The sequence below is a fragment of the Chiloscyllium plagiosum genome, chromosome 6 (genome assembly GCF_004010195.1).
Source record: "Chiloscyllium plagiosum isolate BGI_BamShark_2017 chromosome 6, ASM401019v2, whole genome shotgun sequence".
In the NCBI taxonomy this organism is placed as follows: domain Eukaryota; kingdom Metazoa; phylum Chordata; class Chondrichthyes; order Orectolobiformes; family Hemiscylliidae; genus Chiloscyllium; species Chiloscyllium plagiosum.
In genome coordinates, this window is record NC_057715.1 from 86014338 (window position 1) to 86034713 (window position 20376).

General features: G+C 41.9%; 1 protein-coding gene across 2 annotated transcripts in view; it reads left to right on the forward strand.

Annotated features, from left to right (window-relative positions):
• Positions 1–19920, forward strand: part of LOC122550791 (relaxin receptor 2-like) — a 158833-nt gene extending 138913 nt beyond the window's left edge. For both annotated transcript variants that reach the window (XM_043692054.1, XM_043692055.1), the window contains one exon: positions 19167–19920. In XM_043692054.1, coding sequence (XP_043547989.1) covers positions 19167–19414 — 248 coding nt within the window. In that variant the 3' untranslated portion in view covers positions 19415–19920. The remainder of the gene's footprint in view (positions 1–19166) is intronic.
• Positions 19921–20376: the final 456 nt, after the last annotated feature.

Consider the following 20376-nt stretch of genomic DNA (forward strand, 5'->3'; position numbering starts at 1 on the left):
TATCTCTGTGTAGGGCAAGCTAACCTGCTTCCCATCCCACCCCAGGCATGTATTTTGCTGTTTTGCTGATCTCCATCCACCTTCAAACTCACCATCACAGAGAATGGATAACTGACATATTTAGATGATTCCATTCTCAGCCACAGTATCCCTGCAAAGGTATTTCTTTCACCTCCCCACTATTAGCTTTGGTGCCAACAAATGAACCATCTGTGGTCCCTCATATTTCACATATTTCACATATTTCACCATCTTCATCTCAATAATCTGAAATGCAAATTGCATTTTATATGTAAGGTGACAACATGAACTATATCTCATAACCATCTATCTCAATGTCTCCACTGTCTCTATACTCTGTCTTGACATTCCATACTGTATAAACAGAAATTTCCTTGAATAAAATGCTGGAAAGTGCAAAGTTATGGTCTTTAGTCTCAACTATAAACATATTCCCCAACTACTGACTCAATATTTCTCCCTAGCAAATTTCTAAGGCTGAATAAGACTGTTTGTAACCTTGGTGTTATATTTGATCTGAAATGAACATCCAACCACATGAAAATAAAATAAAGAACTAGTAGATGCTGGAAGTCTGAAAAAAACATAGAAATTGTTGGAAAAATTCAGCAAGGGTGGCAGCATCAGTCGAGAGAAAACAGTTAACATTTTGAGTCCTGTGACCCTTCTTCAGAACTGAAGAAATGGTATTTATCTTAATGACAGGGAGTGGTGGGGTAAAAGGAGTCAGTGGATAGGTGAAGGCAAAGCCCAGACAGAGAAAAGAAAAAAGTTAGGCAAAGAGATTGTTGATACTCAGCCGTGGAATAAGAAATATCAGATAGGTGCTAATGGGGGCTATGAGTGGCTGAAAATAGGTTTGTTGTGCTAAAAGTGATCCATGTCATGACATGGGGTGTGAGGGTGGGTAAAAGACATGGATGGAGGTAGTCAGGCTCTAAGATTATTGACTTTGGTACGGAGTCCTGAGGGCTGCAAGATCCTCAAGTGGAAAATGAGCTGCTGCAGTCCTCCAGTGAGATTCAGTGCAAACTGGAGGACTGCAGCAGCCTGACACAGAGATGTTGGCCAGGCAACAGTACTGTATTTAAGTGGTAGGCAACTGGAAGTTTGGGGTAATTATTATGGACAAAACATAGAGTCCCGCAAAGCAGTCACCCAATATACAGTTCATCTCTCCATTGAAAAGGAGACCCCATTGTGAGCAGCAAACATAGCTGACTAGGTAAAGCGAATTGCAGATAAATCACTGATTGACCTAGAAGTCTTCCAATTACATGACACAACCAGGACTTAGCTAAAAAAATGATTCAACTTTGAAGAGTTATGAGACACAAGTACAAAATATAACTCTGAAGCTCTGTGCATGGAAGAAATTGCAATTATACAGTACAGTTCAGGAATATTTCAAAGCAATTTATAAATCTGGGGACACATGAAATAAAATCTCAGCTAACTTAGTTAATGTAATAAAGTAAAAGCAGGTAATGCTGGAAACACATAAGAAGTATTATCAAAAAATGCTGGATTGAGGGCCACAGAAGTAATATTAGGATAGAAGACCAAAAGCTAGGGGAGCCGACAGCCTAATGGTTTTACCACCAGACTATTCATCCAGAAACTCAGCTAATGTTCTGGGGGTGAAAATGTGTTGCTGGAAAAACGCAGCAGGTCAGGCAGCATCCAAGGAACAGGAGAATCGACGTTTCGGGCATAAGCCCTTCTTCAGGAATGAGGAAAGTGTGTCCAGCAGGCTAAGATAAAAGATAGGCAGGAGGGACTTGGGGGAGGAGTGTTGGAAATGCAATAGGTGGAAAGAGGTCAAGGTGAGGGTGATAGGCTGGAGTGGGGTGGGGGCGGAGAGGTCAGAAAGAAGATTGCAGGTTAGGAAGGTGGTGCTGAGTTCGAGGGATTTGACTGAGACAAGGTGGGGGGAGGGGAAATGAGGAAACTGGAGAAATCTGAGTTCATCCCTTGTGGTTGGATGGTTCCTAGGCGGAAGATGAGGCGCTCTTCCTCCAACCGTCGTGTTGCTATGGTCTGGCGATGGAGGAGTGCAAGGACCTGCATGTTCTTGGTGGAGTGGGAGGGGGAGTTGAAGTGTTGAGCCACGGGTGTCCCAGAGGTGTTCTCTGAAACGTTCCGCAAGTAGGCGGCCTGTCTCCCCAATATAGAGGAGGCCACATCGGCTGCAGCGGATGCAATAAATGATGTGTGTGGAGGTGCAGGTGAATTTGTGGCAGAAGTGGAAGTATCCCTTGGGGCTTTGGAGGGAAGTAAGGGGGGAGGTGTGGGGGCTCAGGTTTGAATTCCACCATAAGAGATGGTGGAAATTCAATTCAATAAAAAAAACTCTGGAATTAAGAATCTACTTATGACCATGAAGCCATTGTCAATTGCTGGAAAAACCATTTCATTCATTAATGTCCTTCAGGGAAGGAAATCTGTATTCCAGTCACCTGGTCTGGCCAATATGTGACTCTAGACCCACAGCAATGTGGTTTGCCTCTTAATTGGCCTCTGAACTTGCCTAGCAAGTCATCCAGTTGTACCAATCACTACAAAGTCTTAAATAAATGAAACCAGATGATTTCCAGGCATTGACCTCGGCACTGGGAAAAGACAATGGCTGAAACAGCCCTGTTAACCCTGCAAAGTCCTCTAACCATTATCTGAGGCTCGTGCCAAAATTGGGAGAGCAGTCTTACAGACTAGTCAAGCAACAGCCTGACATAGTCATACTCATGGAATCATACCTTACAGACAATGTCCCAGTCACCACTATCACCATTCCTGGAGATATTCTGTCGCACTATTCCAGCATCTGCAAGGTTTTGTTTTGTCTCCAAGTCCTGTGCTGCCAGCAGGACAGACACAGCAGAGGTTGCAGCACCATGGTATACAGTCAGAAGGAAGTAGCCCTGGGAGTCCTCAGCATTGACTCCAGACCTCATGAAATCTTGTGGCTTCAGGTTAAACTTGGGCAAAGAAACCTCTTGCTGATTACAATGTACCATTCTCCACAGCTGAAGAATCAGTACTCCTCCATGTTGAACGACACTTAGAGAAAGCACTGAGGATGGCAAGGGCACAAAATGTACTCTGGGTAAGGGAATTTCAATGTCCGTCACCAAGAGTTGTTTGGCAGCAATATGACTGATCGAACTGGTTGAGTCCTAAGAGACATAGCTGCTAGACGGGATGTGGAGAAGGTGATGAGGGAACCAGCAAGAGGGAAAACCATACTTGACTTCATCTTACCAATCCGTCCATGACAGTATCAGTAAGAGTGACCACCTCACAGACCCTTGTGGAGATGAAGTCCTGCCTTCACATTGAGAATAACCTCCATCATGTTGTGTGGCACTATCAGCATGCTAAATGAAACAGACTTTGAACCTATCTAGCAACTCAAAACTGGGCATCCATAAGACACTGTGGGCTGTCAACAACAGAGAATTGTACTCCAGCACAATCTGTAACCTTATGGCCTGGTATATCCCCCTCGATCATCACCATCAAGCCAGGTGATCAACTCTGGTTCAATGGAAAGTGCAGGAAGACATGCCAGGAGCAGCACCAAGCATACCTGAGGATCAGGTGTCAGCCTGGTGAAGCCAAGAAACAGCAAGTGATAGACAGAGCTAAGTGATCCCACAAGCAGTGGATCAGATCTAAGCTCTGTAGTCCTGCCACATCCAGTCATGAATGATAATGGACAATTGAACAACTCATTGGAGGAGGAGGCTTCACAAATATTCCCAACCTCAATGATGCAAGAGCCCAGAATATCAATGCAAAAGATAAGGATGAAGCTTTCTCAGAAATCTTCAGCCAGAAGTACCAAGAAGATGATTCATCTCAACTTCCTCCAGTGGTCCCCAACATTATAGATATCAGTCTTTGGTCAATTAAACTCACTCTACATGAGATGCTGGATACTACAAAGGCTATGGGCCTGACAGCATTTTGGCAATAGTACTGAAGATTTGTGCTCCAGAACTTGCCGGACTCCTAACCAAGCTCTTCGAATGCAGTTACAACATTGGCATCCACCTGACAAATTGCCGAGGTATGTCCTGTACATAAAAAGCAGGACAAATCCAACTCAGCCAATTCCTATTATTGATCATCAATAAAGTGATGGATGGTGTCATCAATAGTGCTATTATTAGAGCATCTGCTCAGTGATGTCCAGTTTAATTCCACAGGGACACTCAGCTTCTGACCTCAATACAGCCTTGGTTCAAATATGGACAAAAGAGATGAATTCCAAAGGTGTGGTGAGAGTGACTGCCCTGGATTTGACCAAATGTGACATCAAAGAGCTCTAACAAAACTGGAAGCAATGGGTATCAGGGGTAAACTTTCTAGTGGTTGGAGTCATACCTGACGCATAAGAAGAAGGTCGTGATTGTTGGAGGTCAGTCATCTGAGCTCTAGGAAATCGTTGCAGGAGTTCGCCAATGATTGCACAATGTCCAGCACCATTTGCACCTCCTCAGATACTGAAGCAGTCCATGTTCAAATGTAGCAAGATCTGGACAATATCCACGCTGACAAGTGGCAAGTAACATTTGCGCCACACAACCTGCAGGCTATGACCATCACCAATAAGAAACAATCTAACCACGGCCCCTTAATATTCAATGTGTTACCCTTACTAAATTCCCCCACTATTAACATCCTGGGGGTTAGCATTGCTCAGAAGCTCAGTTGGACTCATCACATAGCACAGTGGCTATAAGAGCAAGTCAGAGGCTAAGAATACTGCGGCAAGTAACTAACTTCGTGACTCCCCAAAATCTGTTCACCATCTATTAGGCACAAGTCAAAAGTGTGATGGAACACTCTCCACTTGCCTGGATGAGTGCAGCTCCAACAACACTTAAGAAACTTGACACCACCAAGAATAAAGCAGCCTGCTTGATTGGCACTACATTCACAAACATCCAATCCCTCCACTACCAACACTCAGTAACAGCAGTGTGTACCATCGACAAGATGCTCTGCAGGAATTCCCCAAAGATCCTCAGACAGCACCTTTGAAACCCAGGACCACTTCCATTTAGAAGGACAAGACCAGCAGATACATGGGAATACCATCACCTTCAAGTTTCCCTCCAAGCCAGTCACCATCTTGGCTTGGAAATGTATCACCAATCTTTCACTGTCGCTGAGTCAAAATTCTGAAATTCCCTCCCTAATGGCATTGGGGGCTAATCCACAGCAAGTGGACTGCAGTGGTTTAAGAAGGCAGAGTCTAGATTAGAGTGGTGCTGGAAAAGCACAGCAGGTCAGGCAGCATCTGAGGAGCAGGAAAATCGATGTTTCGGGCAAAAGCCCTTCATCAGGAATGGAGGCGGGAAGCCTCCAGGGTTGAGAGATAAATGGAGGGGGGTTTGGGGCTGGGGAGAAGGTAGCAAAGAATACAATAGGTGAATGGGGGTCAGGATGAAGGTGATAGGTCAGAGAGTAGGGTGGAGCGGAGAGGTGGGAAGGAAGATTGGCAGGTAGGACAGGTCATGAGGATGATGCTGGAAGTTTGGAACTCGGAAAGGTGGGAGGAGGGAAAATTAGGAAACTGGTGAAGTCCCAGCTCACCACCACCTTCTCAAAAACAACTAGGTACAGGCAAATAAATGCTGGCCAGACAGCGATGCCAACATGCCACAAATGAATTTTAGCAAAAGCTTGTTCAAAGAGTGCAGTTTTAAAGAGTGAGTTAAAGTTAGGAAATGATAGACCGGGTGAAGGGATTTAGGAATAAATTCCTAATGAAAAATTCCTAATTCCTCATAGTAAAGTCCTCAACAGTTAAGGGCCTAGATGGCAATGATGGAGTGATTAAAATCAAGGATGCACAGGGCCAGGATGGGTAGGCACAGATATTGAGTTCTTTGTAAGGCTAGAGAAGATTACAGAGATAGGAAGGGGCAAAGCAATGAGGCGACTTGACAATGGAGTGGAGAACATTTTATGTTCTTTGAGGTTTGTTTTATGGACTGTTGCAGTCCATTTCATTTAGGTAGATCCATAATGCCATTAGGAAGGAAGTAACTGCTGACTTTGTCCCCTAATGGTTGTGGTCAAACACTTAGAAAGTGCTGCCTAAGAAGGCTAGATGAATTTCTGTAGCATCTCTTGTAAATGGTATCCACTGCTGCTACTGAGCAGCAGAGGGAGAGGCAGAGGAGGTGAATGCTTGTGGATGGACTTGTCCTGTTTTCTCATGTACTACTCCAGAATGTTATCAGGTCCCATACTTGTGCAATATTCAGTGCCTCCACTGCATTACATTTTTGTGCAATAAGATTTCACATGCTCTGGTTATCTGAATCATGCCCCAGATGAATCCATCGCAGTTTTTTTTTGGCAGGTGCACAGCTGCAGATATTCTTGACAGATCATTACGCTCCTCCTTAAACCTCTCCATCTCCTCTGATGAAGTAGCACAGCCTTCACCTTCCTCTTCCTCCAGAATCTGCACCCTTACCACTCTTCATTTCTTTGTCGTAGTCTGTTCAGAATGAAGGAATATTGATTTATCAGTCGATGGGCATGCAGTACATGTTAATTAGCAAGAGGTTTTGTTGTCTGTGTTTGACCTGATGCCTTGAGACTTCACAGGGTGAGAAGTCAACTTTGAGAACTTCTAGGCATCTTTCTCCCAACTGTATACCACTGAACTACCACTTCTGATGAGTTTATCCTGACAGTGGGACAAGACATGGCCTGAGGTGATGATGATGTTTTCTGAGACATAGTCAGTAAGGTAAGATTCTGAAAGAATAAGTGTCAAATTGTTGCTTAACTAATTTGTGAGACAGCTTTCCTAACTTTGGCACTAGCCCCCAGCTGTTAGTAAGCAGGACTTTGCAAGGTCAACAGGGTTGTGTTTTTCATTACCTTAGTCGATGCCACGTGGTCAATCTAGTTTGATTCATTTTTTAAGACTTTTGTGGTTCACAACTGAATGGCTTGCTAGGCCATTTCAGAGGGTGGTCAGGAGTCAACCACATTGCTGTGTCCGGAGTCACATGTTGAACTGCTAAGGATAGCAGTTTTCTTTTCTAAAGGACATTTGTAAACCAGATGGATTTTTATAGCTAAAAATCACACAACACCAGGTTATAGTCCAACAGGTTTGATTGGAAGTACTAGCTTTCGGAGAGCTGCTCTTTCATGCTCCAAAAGCTAGTGCATCCAATTAAATCTGTTGGACTATAACCTGGTGCTGTGTGACTTTTAACTTGGTACACCCCGGTCCAACACCGGCTTCTCCAAATCATGATTTTTGTAGCAACGGTTTTATTCTTGTAATTAGACTTTTCATTCCAGAATTCTTTTGATTACAATTCTACCATCTGCCATGATAGTATTCAAACCAAGGGTTCCTAGGAGTTTACCCAGATCTCTGGATTACTCTCAGATATGATATCAATAAGTTAATTAAGGCAGAAGGTGAGCAGGACTTGATACAGGTTAGGTTATGGGTAGCAGAATGTTGGATGAATTTAAGTTCATGGCAGTTAGAAGGTGGGAGACCAACTAGGCATGCACTAGATAGCCAAATCTAATGGTAACAGTTCCAAGTAGGCACTAGCTTTGAGCATTGTTTCAGTGTAACATTTCATATGCTCAGGTTGTCTGAACTGTGCCTGGATGAGTCTTTTTTTGGCAAAAGGTGAGTAGCAGCAGGCGTCCTTGATATGTTAATAGTCCTCCTTATCTACTCCTCCACTTCATCTGAGGATACTGAATAGTCCTCACTTTCCTCCTCCTGTAGCTCCTTTCTTCAGCGCAATAAAGTGCAAGGTATAGTGGATCATTAAGCACCGGCGCTGGTACATAGTGAAGAATATCACTGTTCTGTCCAGCATCTAAAATCCATTTACATCAACTAATAGCTTATTGAGTGACCACTTAGGTCATGTGACTTCATTTGTATCTTTCTTCCATTTCACAAGTAAGGTTCCTCACTGGTACCATCAGCCATATTTTTACAGAGTAGTTCTAAGCTCCAAGAAACCACCTGCTCACTCTATTTGGAGGTACAAAGGCCTTTGAGGAATGTAACTGACGAAGGCTAGCTTCTAAGATACTTTGCACAGACATTTGTACACTTTCTCCAATTGATGAAGAATGAAGATCGTTATGAGAATGCTGTTATTGTCATGGGTGTACTGTACGATTCCCTGTATTGATTCCATTTATGACTAAGAAGGAAGCTGATAAACCAACAAGTCCATACCAGCTCTTTGTAAAGCAAACCAGTTGGTCACAATCCCTTGCTCTATCCCTGTAACTCCGCTAGGTTATTTTTCAAGTGTCCATCTGAAGCCTGACAACACACCTGCTTTATTAGTCACTCTGTCAACATCACCTACCACCTTCAAAGACCTAAACACATGCAACTGCAGCATGTGGGAAGCCAGCATACAGAAAGCCAGCAAGCGGAAATTCAGCAACTGCATCAAATTGATTTGCCTATCTATATTGCTTCTTTCCTTAGGTAGCACTAAAGGTGAAAAACTTCCACACTTTTGTTTTGCTCATGGAATGCAGGCATCAATGGCTAGGCTAATATCTATTTCCCATCTCTCATTGCCTTTGAGAAGGTGGTGGTGAACTGTCTATTTGAATCTCTCTCATCTGTGTAGTGAAGGTGGGGAGTTCAATTATTATATCTTGAACTTCTCAGAAGTAAAGAAAAATCACAAGTTTAAGCATGAGTATTGGAGTTTACCTTGAGTTGATCTCTCTACATTCAGTGAAATGATACCATGTTCCTTTGGTACAATGACTAGTAATGCAGTAGTAATACAGCAATGACTAGTAATACAGCAATCTTAATATATTTGTATACATGTACTGTCTCTTGAAGATACAGCAGAGACATTTAGAGCTCTATAAAACTCAATTCATTATTACTTAAATGAATAACACACACTTTTAACTGCTCGAGATATCTCAAACACTGTCTTTCACTAGCCTGGGTTCTGTAACTAACCCCAAACGTTATTACCTGGCATTATTCTCGACGTCTTCACCATACCTCCCGACGTAAGGTTTTTCCTGCAGAGATTCTTCAAAGTTCTGCTGAAAAAAAGGATTTTCTCAGGTTGCTTTATAAACAGGTATCTGTGCCAAGTATGCCTTATTTGGAATTATCTGTGCACGTGGTCAATCCTGAATGTTTTGTCCTTACTTGGTAGAGACAGCAATTAGTGATTTCCTGCAATCTTTGCTCTTAGCAGATCTGAATGACTCAGCATAATTCCACTCACATATCAGGCCATTGTGAAGTCGCTTATCAGTTCCTGTTATCTTCAGCCTTATCCAGCACGTTTATGGCAATATAATTCCTAAATCATTTTGAAATATAACAATATAGCATCCAATAATTTTGACCTAGCAACAATTATGTCTTTCACAATAATCACTTACTGTATGCAAAATATGATGTTACTTTCTGTGTAAATGAATGAGGGGAACTGAAGTCATAAACTTTTGCCATGGACTAATTTAAATCAAGATTTAACAAATGGATGTGGTGTTCAAAATATATTAATATGCTTATTTTGCTATTAGCAAAAACTTAACAGTCTGGAACTTGAAATTATGATCCTGTTCAAGTATTTTTGAAGTGCTTTGTTCACAAATTCTTCAAAAACACGTGGTGGCATGGCGATTGCCCTTGCATTAAAGGTGTTGCATTTAAGCTCCATGGTTTGAGTCTCGCTGCTGATATAATTGCTTTGGACTCTTGTTCAAAAATCTCTGAGTCAGATGGTAGCTAAACTAGCTAAGAATATCAAACAATATGATGCAGAGTTGAGATGCAAAATATCCATTACCTAGGTTAATTGTTTAGCAAGGCCAAGAAAAGGAATGGCCAACTCCTCTTTCTTTGTTCAATAAGATATTTCAATAAACTTGAAAAGTCAGATGGGCAAAGATTTCCAGTTTGAGGAGTTCATGGAATATTTTTGAGATATAAATCAGGAAATAAAAGTCTAATGATGACCATGAAATCATTATCAATTGTCACAAACATTCATGAGCCCTTTAAAGGGAAAGGAACAGCTGTCCTTTCTTGGCCTGACCTAAATGTGACTCCATACCCACAACATAGTGCCTGACTGCTAACTGCCCTCAACAAGCAATTCAGTTGTATCAATTGTGCAAAAGCCTCAAAAAAGGAACAAAACTGTCTTCACATTGAGAATACCCTTCTTCATGATTATGGCACTATCACTGTGAAAAATGGGATAGACTTTGAACAAATCTAGCAATTCAAGATTGAATGTCCATGAGGTGCTGGAGGTCGTCAGAAGCAGCAAATGAACTTCAATGCAATCTGTAACAGTCTGGCATTTTCACCACTTTACTATGTCTACAAAGCCAGAGCATCAATCCTGATTCGATGAAGATTTTAGGAGTGCATGCCAGGAGCAGTACTTGGCATACTTATAAGTGATTTGCCAACCTGGTGAAGCTACAAATCAGAATTGCTTACATGCCAACCAGCAAAAGCAACAGGTATGAGACTGAGCTATGTGATTCCACGACCAACAAATCAGATCTTAACTCTGCAGTCCTGCCAGGTCTAGTTGTGAATGGTAATGGACAATTAAATAACTCATTGGAGGATTAGGCTCCATAAATATTGCCATCTGCAACAACAGGTCTGCCGAGCACATAAGTACAAAAGTCAAAGCTGAAGAAGCATTTGCTACAACCTTCAGCCAGAAATGCTGTTTGAATGATCTATCTTAGCCTCCTCCAGATGTATTCAGTAAAAAGATGCCACTCTACAGCTAATTTGATTTACTCCACATGATATGAAGAAATAGCTAACGGCTATTGGTGATGGTTATGGGCCCTGGCAACATTCCAGCAATAGTTCTAAAGACTTGTGTTCTAGAACGTACTGTGCCTCTAGCCGAGCTGATTCAGTGGAACTACAACACTGGCATCTACCTGACAACACGGAAAAATAGACAGGAATGTCCAGTATCAAAAAGGAAGACAAACCCATCCTATCCAAACATTGCCCAAATGGTCTAATGATTGAAGGTTTCATCAACGGTATTATCAAGCAACAACTATTTAGCCATAACCTGCTGGGTCAAGATCAGTTTAGGTTCCATCAAGGCCACTCAGCTCCTGACCCCATTACAATATTTAGTTAAACAGAGACCAAAAAGCTGCATTCCAGAGGTACGAGTGACTGCACTTGACATTAACATAGAACATAGAAAAGTACAGCACAGAACAGGCCCTTCGGCTCACGATGTTGTGCCGAGGATTATTCCTAATCTAAAATAAAATAACCTAACCTACATACCCCTCAATTCGCTGCTGACCATGTGCATGTCTAGCAGTTGCTTAAATGTCCCTAATGACTCTGCTTCCGCCGCCACTGCTGTCAATGCATTCCATGCATTTACAGCTCTCTGCGTAAAGAACCTACCTCTGACATCTCCTCTATACCTTCCTCCTAATATCTTAAAACAATGACCTGTCATGCCAGTTAATCCTGCCCTGGGGAAAAGTCTCTGGCTATTGACTCTATCCAAGCCTCTCATTACCTTGTATACCTCAATCAGGTCACCTATCTTCCTCCTTCTCTCCAGCGAGAAAAGTCCAAGCTTAGTCAACCTCTCGTCATAAGACAAACCCTCCAGTACAGGCAGCATCCCGGTAAACCTTCTTTGCACCCTGTCCAAAGCCTAAAAGTGCAATCAGAACTGGACACAATATTCCAAATGTGGTCTCACCAGGGTCTTGTAGAGCTGCAGCAAACCTTGTGGCTCTTAAACTCGATCCCCTTATTAATGAAGGCCAAAACACCATATGCTTTCTTAACAATCCTATCCACTTGGACGGCAACTTTGAGGAATCTACGCACTTGAACACCAAGATCCATCTGTTCCTCCACACTACCAAGAATCCCGTCTTTAATCCTATATTCAGCATTCAAGTTTGACTTTCCAAAATGCATTACTTCGTATTTATTCAGATTGAACTCCATCTGCCATTTCTCAGCCCAGCTCTGCATCCTGTCTATGTCGCGCTGCAGCTTGCAATAGACCTTGATACTATCAATGGCACCTCCAACCTTTGTGTCACCCCTCAACCCACCCCTCAACCTCCTCATCCAAGTCATTTATAAAATCTACAAATAGCAGAGGCCCAAGAACAGTGTCCTGTGGGACACCACTCACCACTGACCTCCAGGCAGAATACTTTCCATCAACAACCACTCTCTGCCTTCTGTCAGCCAACCAATTCTGAATCCAGTAGCCAGATCTCCCTGTATCCCATACCTCCTGAGGTTATGAATGAGCCTACCATGGAGAACCTTATCAAATGCCTTGCTGAAGTCCATATACACCACATCCACTGCTCAACCTTTGTCGACCTGTCACATCAACTCCTCAAAGAACTCAGTAAGATTTGTGAGGCATGACCTGCCCCTCACAAAGCTATGCTGACTGCCTTTAATCACTCTATGCTTTTCCAAATAGTCATAAATTCTATCCCTCAGAGTTCTTTCCAAAACCTTGCTGACCACAGACATAAAACTGACTGGCCTGTAATTGCCAGGGATTTCCCTATTCCCCTTCTTGAAAAGAGGAACAGCATTCGCCTCCCTCCAATCCTCCAGTACTACTCCCGTGGAGAGTGAGGAAGCAAAGATCTTTGCCAACAGCTTAGCAACCTCCTTTCTCGCTTCCTGGAGCAACCTAGGATAAATCTGGTCTGGCCCTGGGGACTTATCAACCTTAATGTTTGCCAAAACTTCTACCACATCAACTTCATCAATCTTGATCTGTTCAAGCCTGTTTCCCAGCTCCTCAAAGTTCTCATTCACACCAAGGTCCCTTTCCTTAGTGAAAACCAAAGCAAAGCACTCATTTAGGGCTTCCCCTATCCGCTCAGACTCCACGCACAAATTCGCTACGCTACCCCTGACCGGCCCCAGCCTTCTCCCTGATCATTCTCTTATTCCTCACGTATGAGTAAAATGCCTTTGGGTTCTCCCTAATCTTTCCTGTCAAGCCTTTTTCGTGCCCCCTCCTGGCTTTCCTCAGTCCATTTCTGAGCTCCTTTCTAATAATCCTGTAATCCTCTAAAGCTATGCTAGATCATTGTTTCCTCCACCTTACATAAGCTACCTTCCTCCTTTTGACAAGAAGCTCCTCTGTTCTTAAGGCTGCATATGACTGAGTATAGCATCAAGGAGTCCTAGCAAAACTGGAGTCAATGGGAGTCAAGAGGAAAACTCTCTACAAGCTGGAGTAATTTCTAGCACAAACGAGAGATCGTTGTAGTTGTTGGAGGTCTGTTATCTCAGTTCCAGGACACCTGTGCAAGAGTTCCTCAGGTACTGTCCTTGGTCGAATCATCTTCACTTACCTCATCAATAATCCTCCATCATAAGGTCAGAGTGGGGATGCTAATTGCTAATTGCTAATAATTGCACAATGATCAGCACACTGACAACTCCTCAGATACTGAAGCAATCCTTGTCTAAATAGAGCAAAACCTACACAATTTGCAGGTTTGGGCTGACAGATGGCAATGAACAATCACACCATACAAATATCAGGCAATGATTATCTCCAACAAGAATCTAAGCATCACAGTTGACATTCAGCAACATTGCCTCCACTGAATCCCCCATTATCAACATCCTAGGGGATGCAATTCACCTGAAATTGAATTGGACTAGCCATATTACTAAGAACAAGTTGACACCAATGAATCTTGCAGTGAGTAACTAGCCTCCTGACTCGTATCCAGCATCTGCAAGGCACAGTCCTGAGTGTGATGGAATACTCTCCACTTGGCTGGATGAGTCCAGCTCCAGTAACACTCAAGAAGCTTGACACCATCTGGGACAAAGTGGCTCACTTGATTGGTCCAACATCCACAGACTTTTACTGCCTTCATCATCAATAGCTCAATAGTATGTCTTGTCAACTAAATATACAGCAAAAATTCATGAAAGCTCCTTGGACAGCTCTTTCCAAACCATGAACATTACTATCCAGCAGGACAAGGACAGCAGTCACATTCGAATACCATCACTTGCAAGTTCCCTACCAAGCCACTCACCATCCTGACTTGGAAATATGATCATGTCCCTTCAGTGTAACTGAGTCAAAATCCTGAAGCTTCCTTTCTAATGGGTCTACCTAAACCAAATGGATTTTAATGGTTCAAGAAAGTAGCTCATTGCTATATTTTCAAGTCGATGGGCCATAACTGCTGGCGTAGCCAGGCATACATGGATCTCATGAATTACCTTTTTAAAAGGTCAAGAAATGCCAACAATGTAGAAGTGTGGTCATGATCTGTGAGGTCATGATGAATTTATCCTAGTGTCTTTAAAAGAAGTAATGAGTGATATCATTGATGCATAGGTTTTAAATCTCCAAAATTCTCTTTTAAATGGGAAAATAGTGCCAATGGTAGCACTATTTTCAAAGTTATAGCAGAGCTCTTAGATAAGTTCAAATTAATCACCAGGTAAATTCATGCACCAGCTGCTTTCCTTGCTAAGGCTTCGTGACCCTCAGATTCAAACATCACTAGTTGTTTCTCTCTAATGAAGCAATAGTCTTCTGGGATTATGGTGACTTTACCTTTAACTATCCCCTGTGCCAATATTTACAAATATGGTTTAATGAAAGGAAAAGTATGATTAACCAATCCATTAGAGTTATTTGAGGAAACAACATGTATTGTGGAAAAAAAGGGAACCAGGTGTATTGTGCTTACATTTCCAGAGGAATTTGATAAAGTGCCACATCAAAGGTTGTGCAGAAAGCAAAAATTCATGTCTTGGGGTAAAAGTCCCATGGATAGAATATTGGCTGATTAAAAGGAAGTAGAGATTGGACATAGATTTTCATGTCTTTTTCATGTTGGCAAAATGTAGTGAGTGATGCTTCACAGGGACTGGTACTGGGCCTCAACTGTTTAGAAATTATATAAAGCACAGTGGCTCAGTGGTTAGCACTGTTGCCTCACAGCGCCAGGGATCCAGGTTTGAATCCAGCCTCAGGCGACTGCCTGTATGGAGTTTGCACATTCTCCCCGTGTCTGTTTGGGTTTCCTCCAGGTGCTCCAGTTTCCTCCCATAGTCCAAAGATGTGCCGGTTAGGTAAACTGGCCATGCTAAATTGACCATATTGTTCAGGGACGTATAGGTTAGGTACATTAGTCAGGGGAAATATAGAGCATTAGGGTCAGGGAATGGGTCTGGTGGGTTACTCTTCAGAGGGTTGGTGTGGACTTGTTGGGCCAAATGACCTGTTTCCACACCGTAGGGATTCTATGAATTCTATGCACTATGAAGGGAAGGGAAGTATGGCTGCCCAACCTGCTGATGACATGAAGGTAACTGGGAAAATAAAATGAAGGCTAAAATTGTGGATGTTATGCTTCAGGTACACAGGGCACCGGTAGGACCACATCCAGGCTACCGTGCACACTTGACCATAAAATCACAGGACATGGAGCAGAAGTAGGCCTTTCAGACAATTGAGTCTTCACCGACATTCATTGGAGTCTTCACCAACATTCAATGAGATTATAGCTGATTTGATAATCCTCAACTCCATTTCCTGCCACTTCCCCATGACTTTTGATTTCCTTACTGATTATTCTTAAAAACCCAGCCTCAACAGCCCTCTGTGGTAAAGAATTCCATATGTTCACAACCCACTGCATTGAATTTATGACACCTTATTCTGAGATAATGCCCTTTGGTCCTAGACTCTCCCACAAGGGGAAACAACCTTTCCAGATCTATCGTGTTAAGCTCTCTAAGAAACTTGAATGTCTCAAAAATTACCTGTTTCCACACCGTAGGGATTCTATGTATTCTATATCTTAATCTTCTATATTCTCCATGTAGTGGTCACTTTATTTAAGGAAGGACAGAGATGCATTGGAATGTTTACTCAAATACCTGCAATGGGCAGGTTGTCTTATGAGGATGGCTGGCCAGACAGACTCGAATTTAGAAGAGGAAGCTGTGATTTTATTAAAATATATAAGATCCTGAGGGGTCTTTATAGGTTAAATGTGCAGAGGCTATTTCTTCTTACAGGAGAATCTGGAACTAAAGGTCTCTGTTTTTCAATAAAGGAGTGCCCAATTAAACCAGAGATAAGGCTTTTTTTTTCACACCGAGAGTTGTGAGCTTTTGGAAGTCTCTTCCTGAACTGGCAGTGGAAGCAGAGTCTTGAATATGCTTAAGGCAATGATAAATAGATTGCTGGTAAGCAAGGGGATGAAAGGTTATCTGAGGTAGATAGGAATCTGGATTTGAAGTTAAAATCAGATCAGTCATGATCTTATTAAGTGGCAGAGCAGGCTTGTGGAGCCAAATAGCCTACTCAAGTTCCTTGTTTGTGTGTTGAAAATGTGTTGCTGGAAAAGCGCAGCAGGTCAGGCAGCATCCAAGGAACAGGCGAATCGACGTTTCGGGCATAAGCCCTTCTTCAGGAATGAGGAAAGTGTGTCCAGCAGGCTAAGATAAAAGGTAGGGAGGAGGGACTTGGGGGAGGAGTGTTGGAAATGCGATAGGTGGAGGGAGGTCAAGGTGAGGGTGATAGGCCGGAGTGGGGTGGGGGCGGAGAGGTCAGGAAGATGATTGCAGGTTAGGAAGGCGGTGCTGAGTTCGAGGGAGTTGACTGAGACAAGGTGGGGGGAGGGGAAATGAGGAAACTGGAGAAATCTGAGTTCATCCCTTGTGGTTGGAGGGTTCCCAGGCAGAAGATGAGGCGCTCTTCCTCCAACCTGTCATGTTGCCATGGTCTGGCGATGGAGGAGTGGGAGGGGGAGTTAAAGTGTTGGGCTACGGGGTGGTTGGGTTGGTTGGTTCGGGTGTCCCAGAGGTGTTCTCTGAAACGTTCCGCAAGTAGGCGGCCTGTCTCCCCAATATAGAGGAGGCCACATCGGGTGCAGCGGATGCAATAGATGATGTGTGTGGAGGTGCAGGTGAATTTGTGGCAGATATGGAACTTTCCCTTGAGGCCTTGGAGGAAAGTAAGGGGGGAGGTGTGGGTGCAAGTTTTGCATTTCTTACTGAGACAAGGTGGGGGGAGGTGAAGTTTCCTCATTTCCCCTCCCCCACCTTGTCTCAGTCAAATCCCTCGAACTCAGCACCGCCTTCCTAACCTGCAATCATCTTCCTGACCTCTCCGCCCCCACTCCACTCCGGCCTATCACCCTCCACCTATTGCATTTCCAAAGCCCCTCCCCTAAGTCCCTCCTCCCTACCTTTTATCTTAGCCTGCTGGACACACTTTCCTCATTCCTGAAGAAGGGCTTATGCCCGAAACGTCGATTCTCCTGTTCCTTGGATGCTGCCTGACCTGCTGCGCTTTTCCAGCAACACATTTTCAGCTCTGATCTCCAGCATCTGCAGCCCTCACTTTCTCTCCTTGTTTGTGTGTGCCTATATAACTGCCTTTACCATCAATTAAATACTTTTGAAGCATAGCCATTATTGAAATGCAGAGAAATCCAAAGCTACGTTGCACACAAGGTTCCACAACTAGCAATGAGGAAAATGACCAAACTTCATTTGGTTTTCAAATGGTTTTCTGTTTTTAAATTTTCATTTTGAAGCACAGGCCTTCAATATTGCCCAACCAAAAACATATTTTGTCCATGGATTTCATCTGTCCCATCTTGATATTTCATAAGTTTATCAATCTTAGGGGGAAAAAAACCGTAATTTATACTGTATGAAAGGAGAATGCTGATTGGTGGGGAAATGGACCCTGCTAGATGTTTTGCCAAGGAGAATGCACTAATTAATGATACTTAACAAGTTTTGTTTAAATTTTAAACTAGGCAAGTTGCCTCTCATTGGTCAAGGCACTGCCCTGAAAAATGAACCAGTAAATGCTGTACCTATTTTAAGTCGACACAGGTTCAGTATCATCTTTTCTCCTTGCAAAGAACAGATACCTGTGTATTAACATATGTGATATCCAGGTATGCTCAAGTGCCATCACACTTCAACTGCCCATTCTAAACTGGCTGTCAGCACAATACTTTGCAGGCTTAGCCAGAAAATGTTAGTCAGTTGTTGACTCTTATCCAATGTTGGACACTGTGTTGATGTTGTGTTGCACGTTTTGCAAGCATGGGCTGACGATATACAATCAGTGTCTTATTTGATGTGAACAGCTGAAGGACATTCTCCAGATACTCGTTAAGTGATTTCTCTCTACCTCCCTTCTTCAATAATTAAGTGTCATTTTCAATTTAAAGTTACTGTTATGAATTCAGACCACTTTGAAATGTTTTTCTAATACATCTGAAGTTTTCTTACCTGTTTTTTTAATACCCAAAGCATGAATTCAATTTATTTATTTAAAATTGTTAGAAAGTACACCAGAGTCACCTGCTGGTATGGAATGGTATGACTAAGTATTAATTGGAATCACACATTGCCAACAACTTCATATAAATAGTGTACTGTCCTCAAGTTAAACTCATTTTTAAAAGCAAGGTTTCAGTCATTACATCACTTATTATCAACATTTAGTTAATGAAAAAAAACATACATGTGCCATTGGTTTGGCATATGAGGATGATACATAGCTCTTTAGCATTAATATTCGTGATTTTAGATCATTTATATATTTTCTCTAATTAAAAGCAATAAATGTCATCCATTTACACTTAATTTACACTTTAGAGACTTGAGCATAAGCTTCTAAGCTAGCAGTGAGTGCGGTTCACAAAGTACTTTCAGATGAAATGTTAAACTGAAGTCCTGTCTATGATGTGGAAGTATAATATCCCATGGCAATATTTCAAAAAATCTTAGTGTCCTGGCTTGTATTTATCCCTTAATTAGCATCACAAAAAAATAATTGATCCTTATAACATTGCTATTTATGTGAGCTTACTGCATGTGAATTGACTACTACATTTTGTAAAAAATGACATTTCAAAAGAACTTCATTGGCTGTAAAGCAGTTGGGGATGTGAAATGTGCTCTATCATTGTAATAATGTAATTTAACTTTTTTCGGTATTTCAATCCATCAACAGTTATAAAAATATAAACACGTTTTTATTTGTGTTTTCTTGATTTTTCAGGAACAATAACATCCTGGGTAGTAATATTTATACTCCCGATAAACAGTGCATTGAACCCAATTCTCTATACACTCACAACCAGTTTCTTCAGAGAAAAGATGAAACAATTTCTGTGCAAACATCAAAAGAATCATGGAAATGGCATGTGGGCAGAGTGTTCTTCAAGACAGTCAACTTCATCTGTTAAGCAAGGATTTTTAAAGAGAGTATCTGCCATTGAAAATGTAATGAATTCACAACATCACTAACATTGTGGAATATTAACATCAAATATGGGAGCATGACTTATAAGGAAACGTATAAATCAGCTTATAAAGAAGATCACTGAATATTGTAATTGTTGCCTATATTTTGAGGGTGCCTTCATTATTATCTGTGAAGTTTGAAGAAGGCAAAGTGTCTTCAGAGTTAAGTAGCTTGTTGCTACCTGAAAATAGTTTATCTTAAAATTTTAAACAATATTGGTGATTAGTACTATTCTCTTTTCAATATAAATATGTTCTACAGAAAAATGACCATGAAAATACTATTTTAACAAGAATAATTTTAAGTTTAATTTGACTGTTTTGTTATTTTGTGAACTTCAAGTTAAAATGAGCAGCTAGTGAAAAACAATGAGAAATCTCTGCTTCATTTATTCAGTTGTGATATGTTGCACCTCATGTTTCATTTTCATGCTCAGAGCACCAGCAGCCCTGAAATTTTACAGAGCCATTCAGCTAGTCATTGATTTCTTTAGACATTTAGTGCAGGAACCAACACTAATATTACATAATAAAATCATCTAAATATCTGATATGACTATCAGTTGTAATATTAACACTGCACTGCCAAAATAAATATTAATTGAAAACATTTTAAATCGAAGGACTAAAAACTACTGCTTTTTTTCTTTATTTTCTAGTTTTCCCATTCTTGTCTATTTCCAATTCACCTTTCTTTATTATTGTCTTCTTTAAAAAAAACACATATAATAGTCACTTATTTAATTTCCTCTACCTCTTGGGTTTGAAAATGTGTTCTGGAAAAGCGCAGGTCAGGCAGCATCAAAGGAGCAGGAGAACTCAGTACCGCCTTCTTGACCTGCATTTCTCAGTCCTAACCCTCAGACTCAGCACCGCCTTCTTGACCTGCAATCTTCTTCCCGACCTCTCTGCCCCACCCCCTCTCCAGCCTATCACCCTCACCTTAACCTCCTTCCACCTATCGC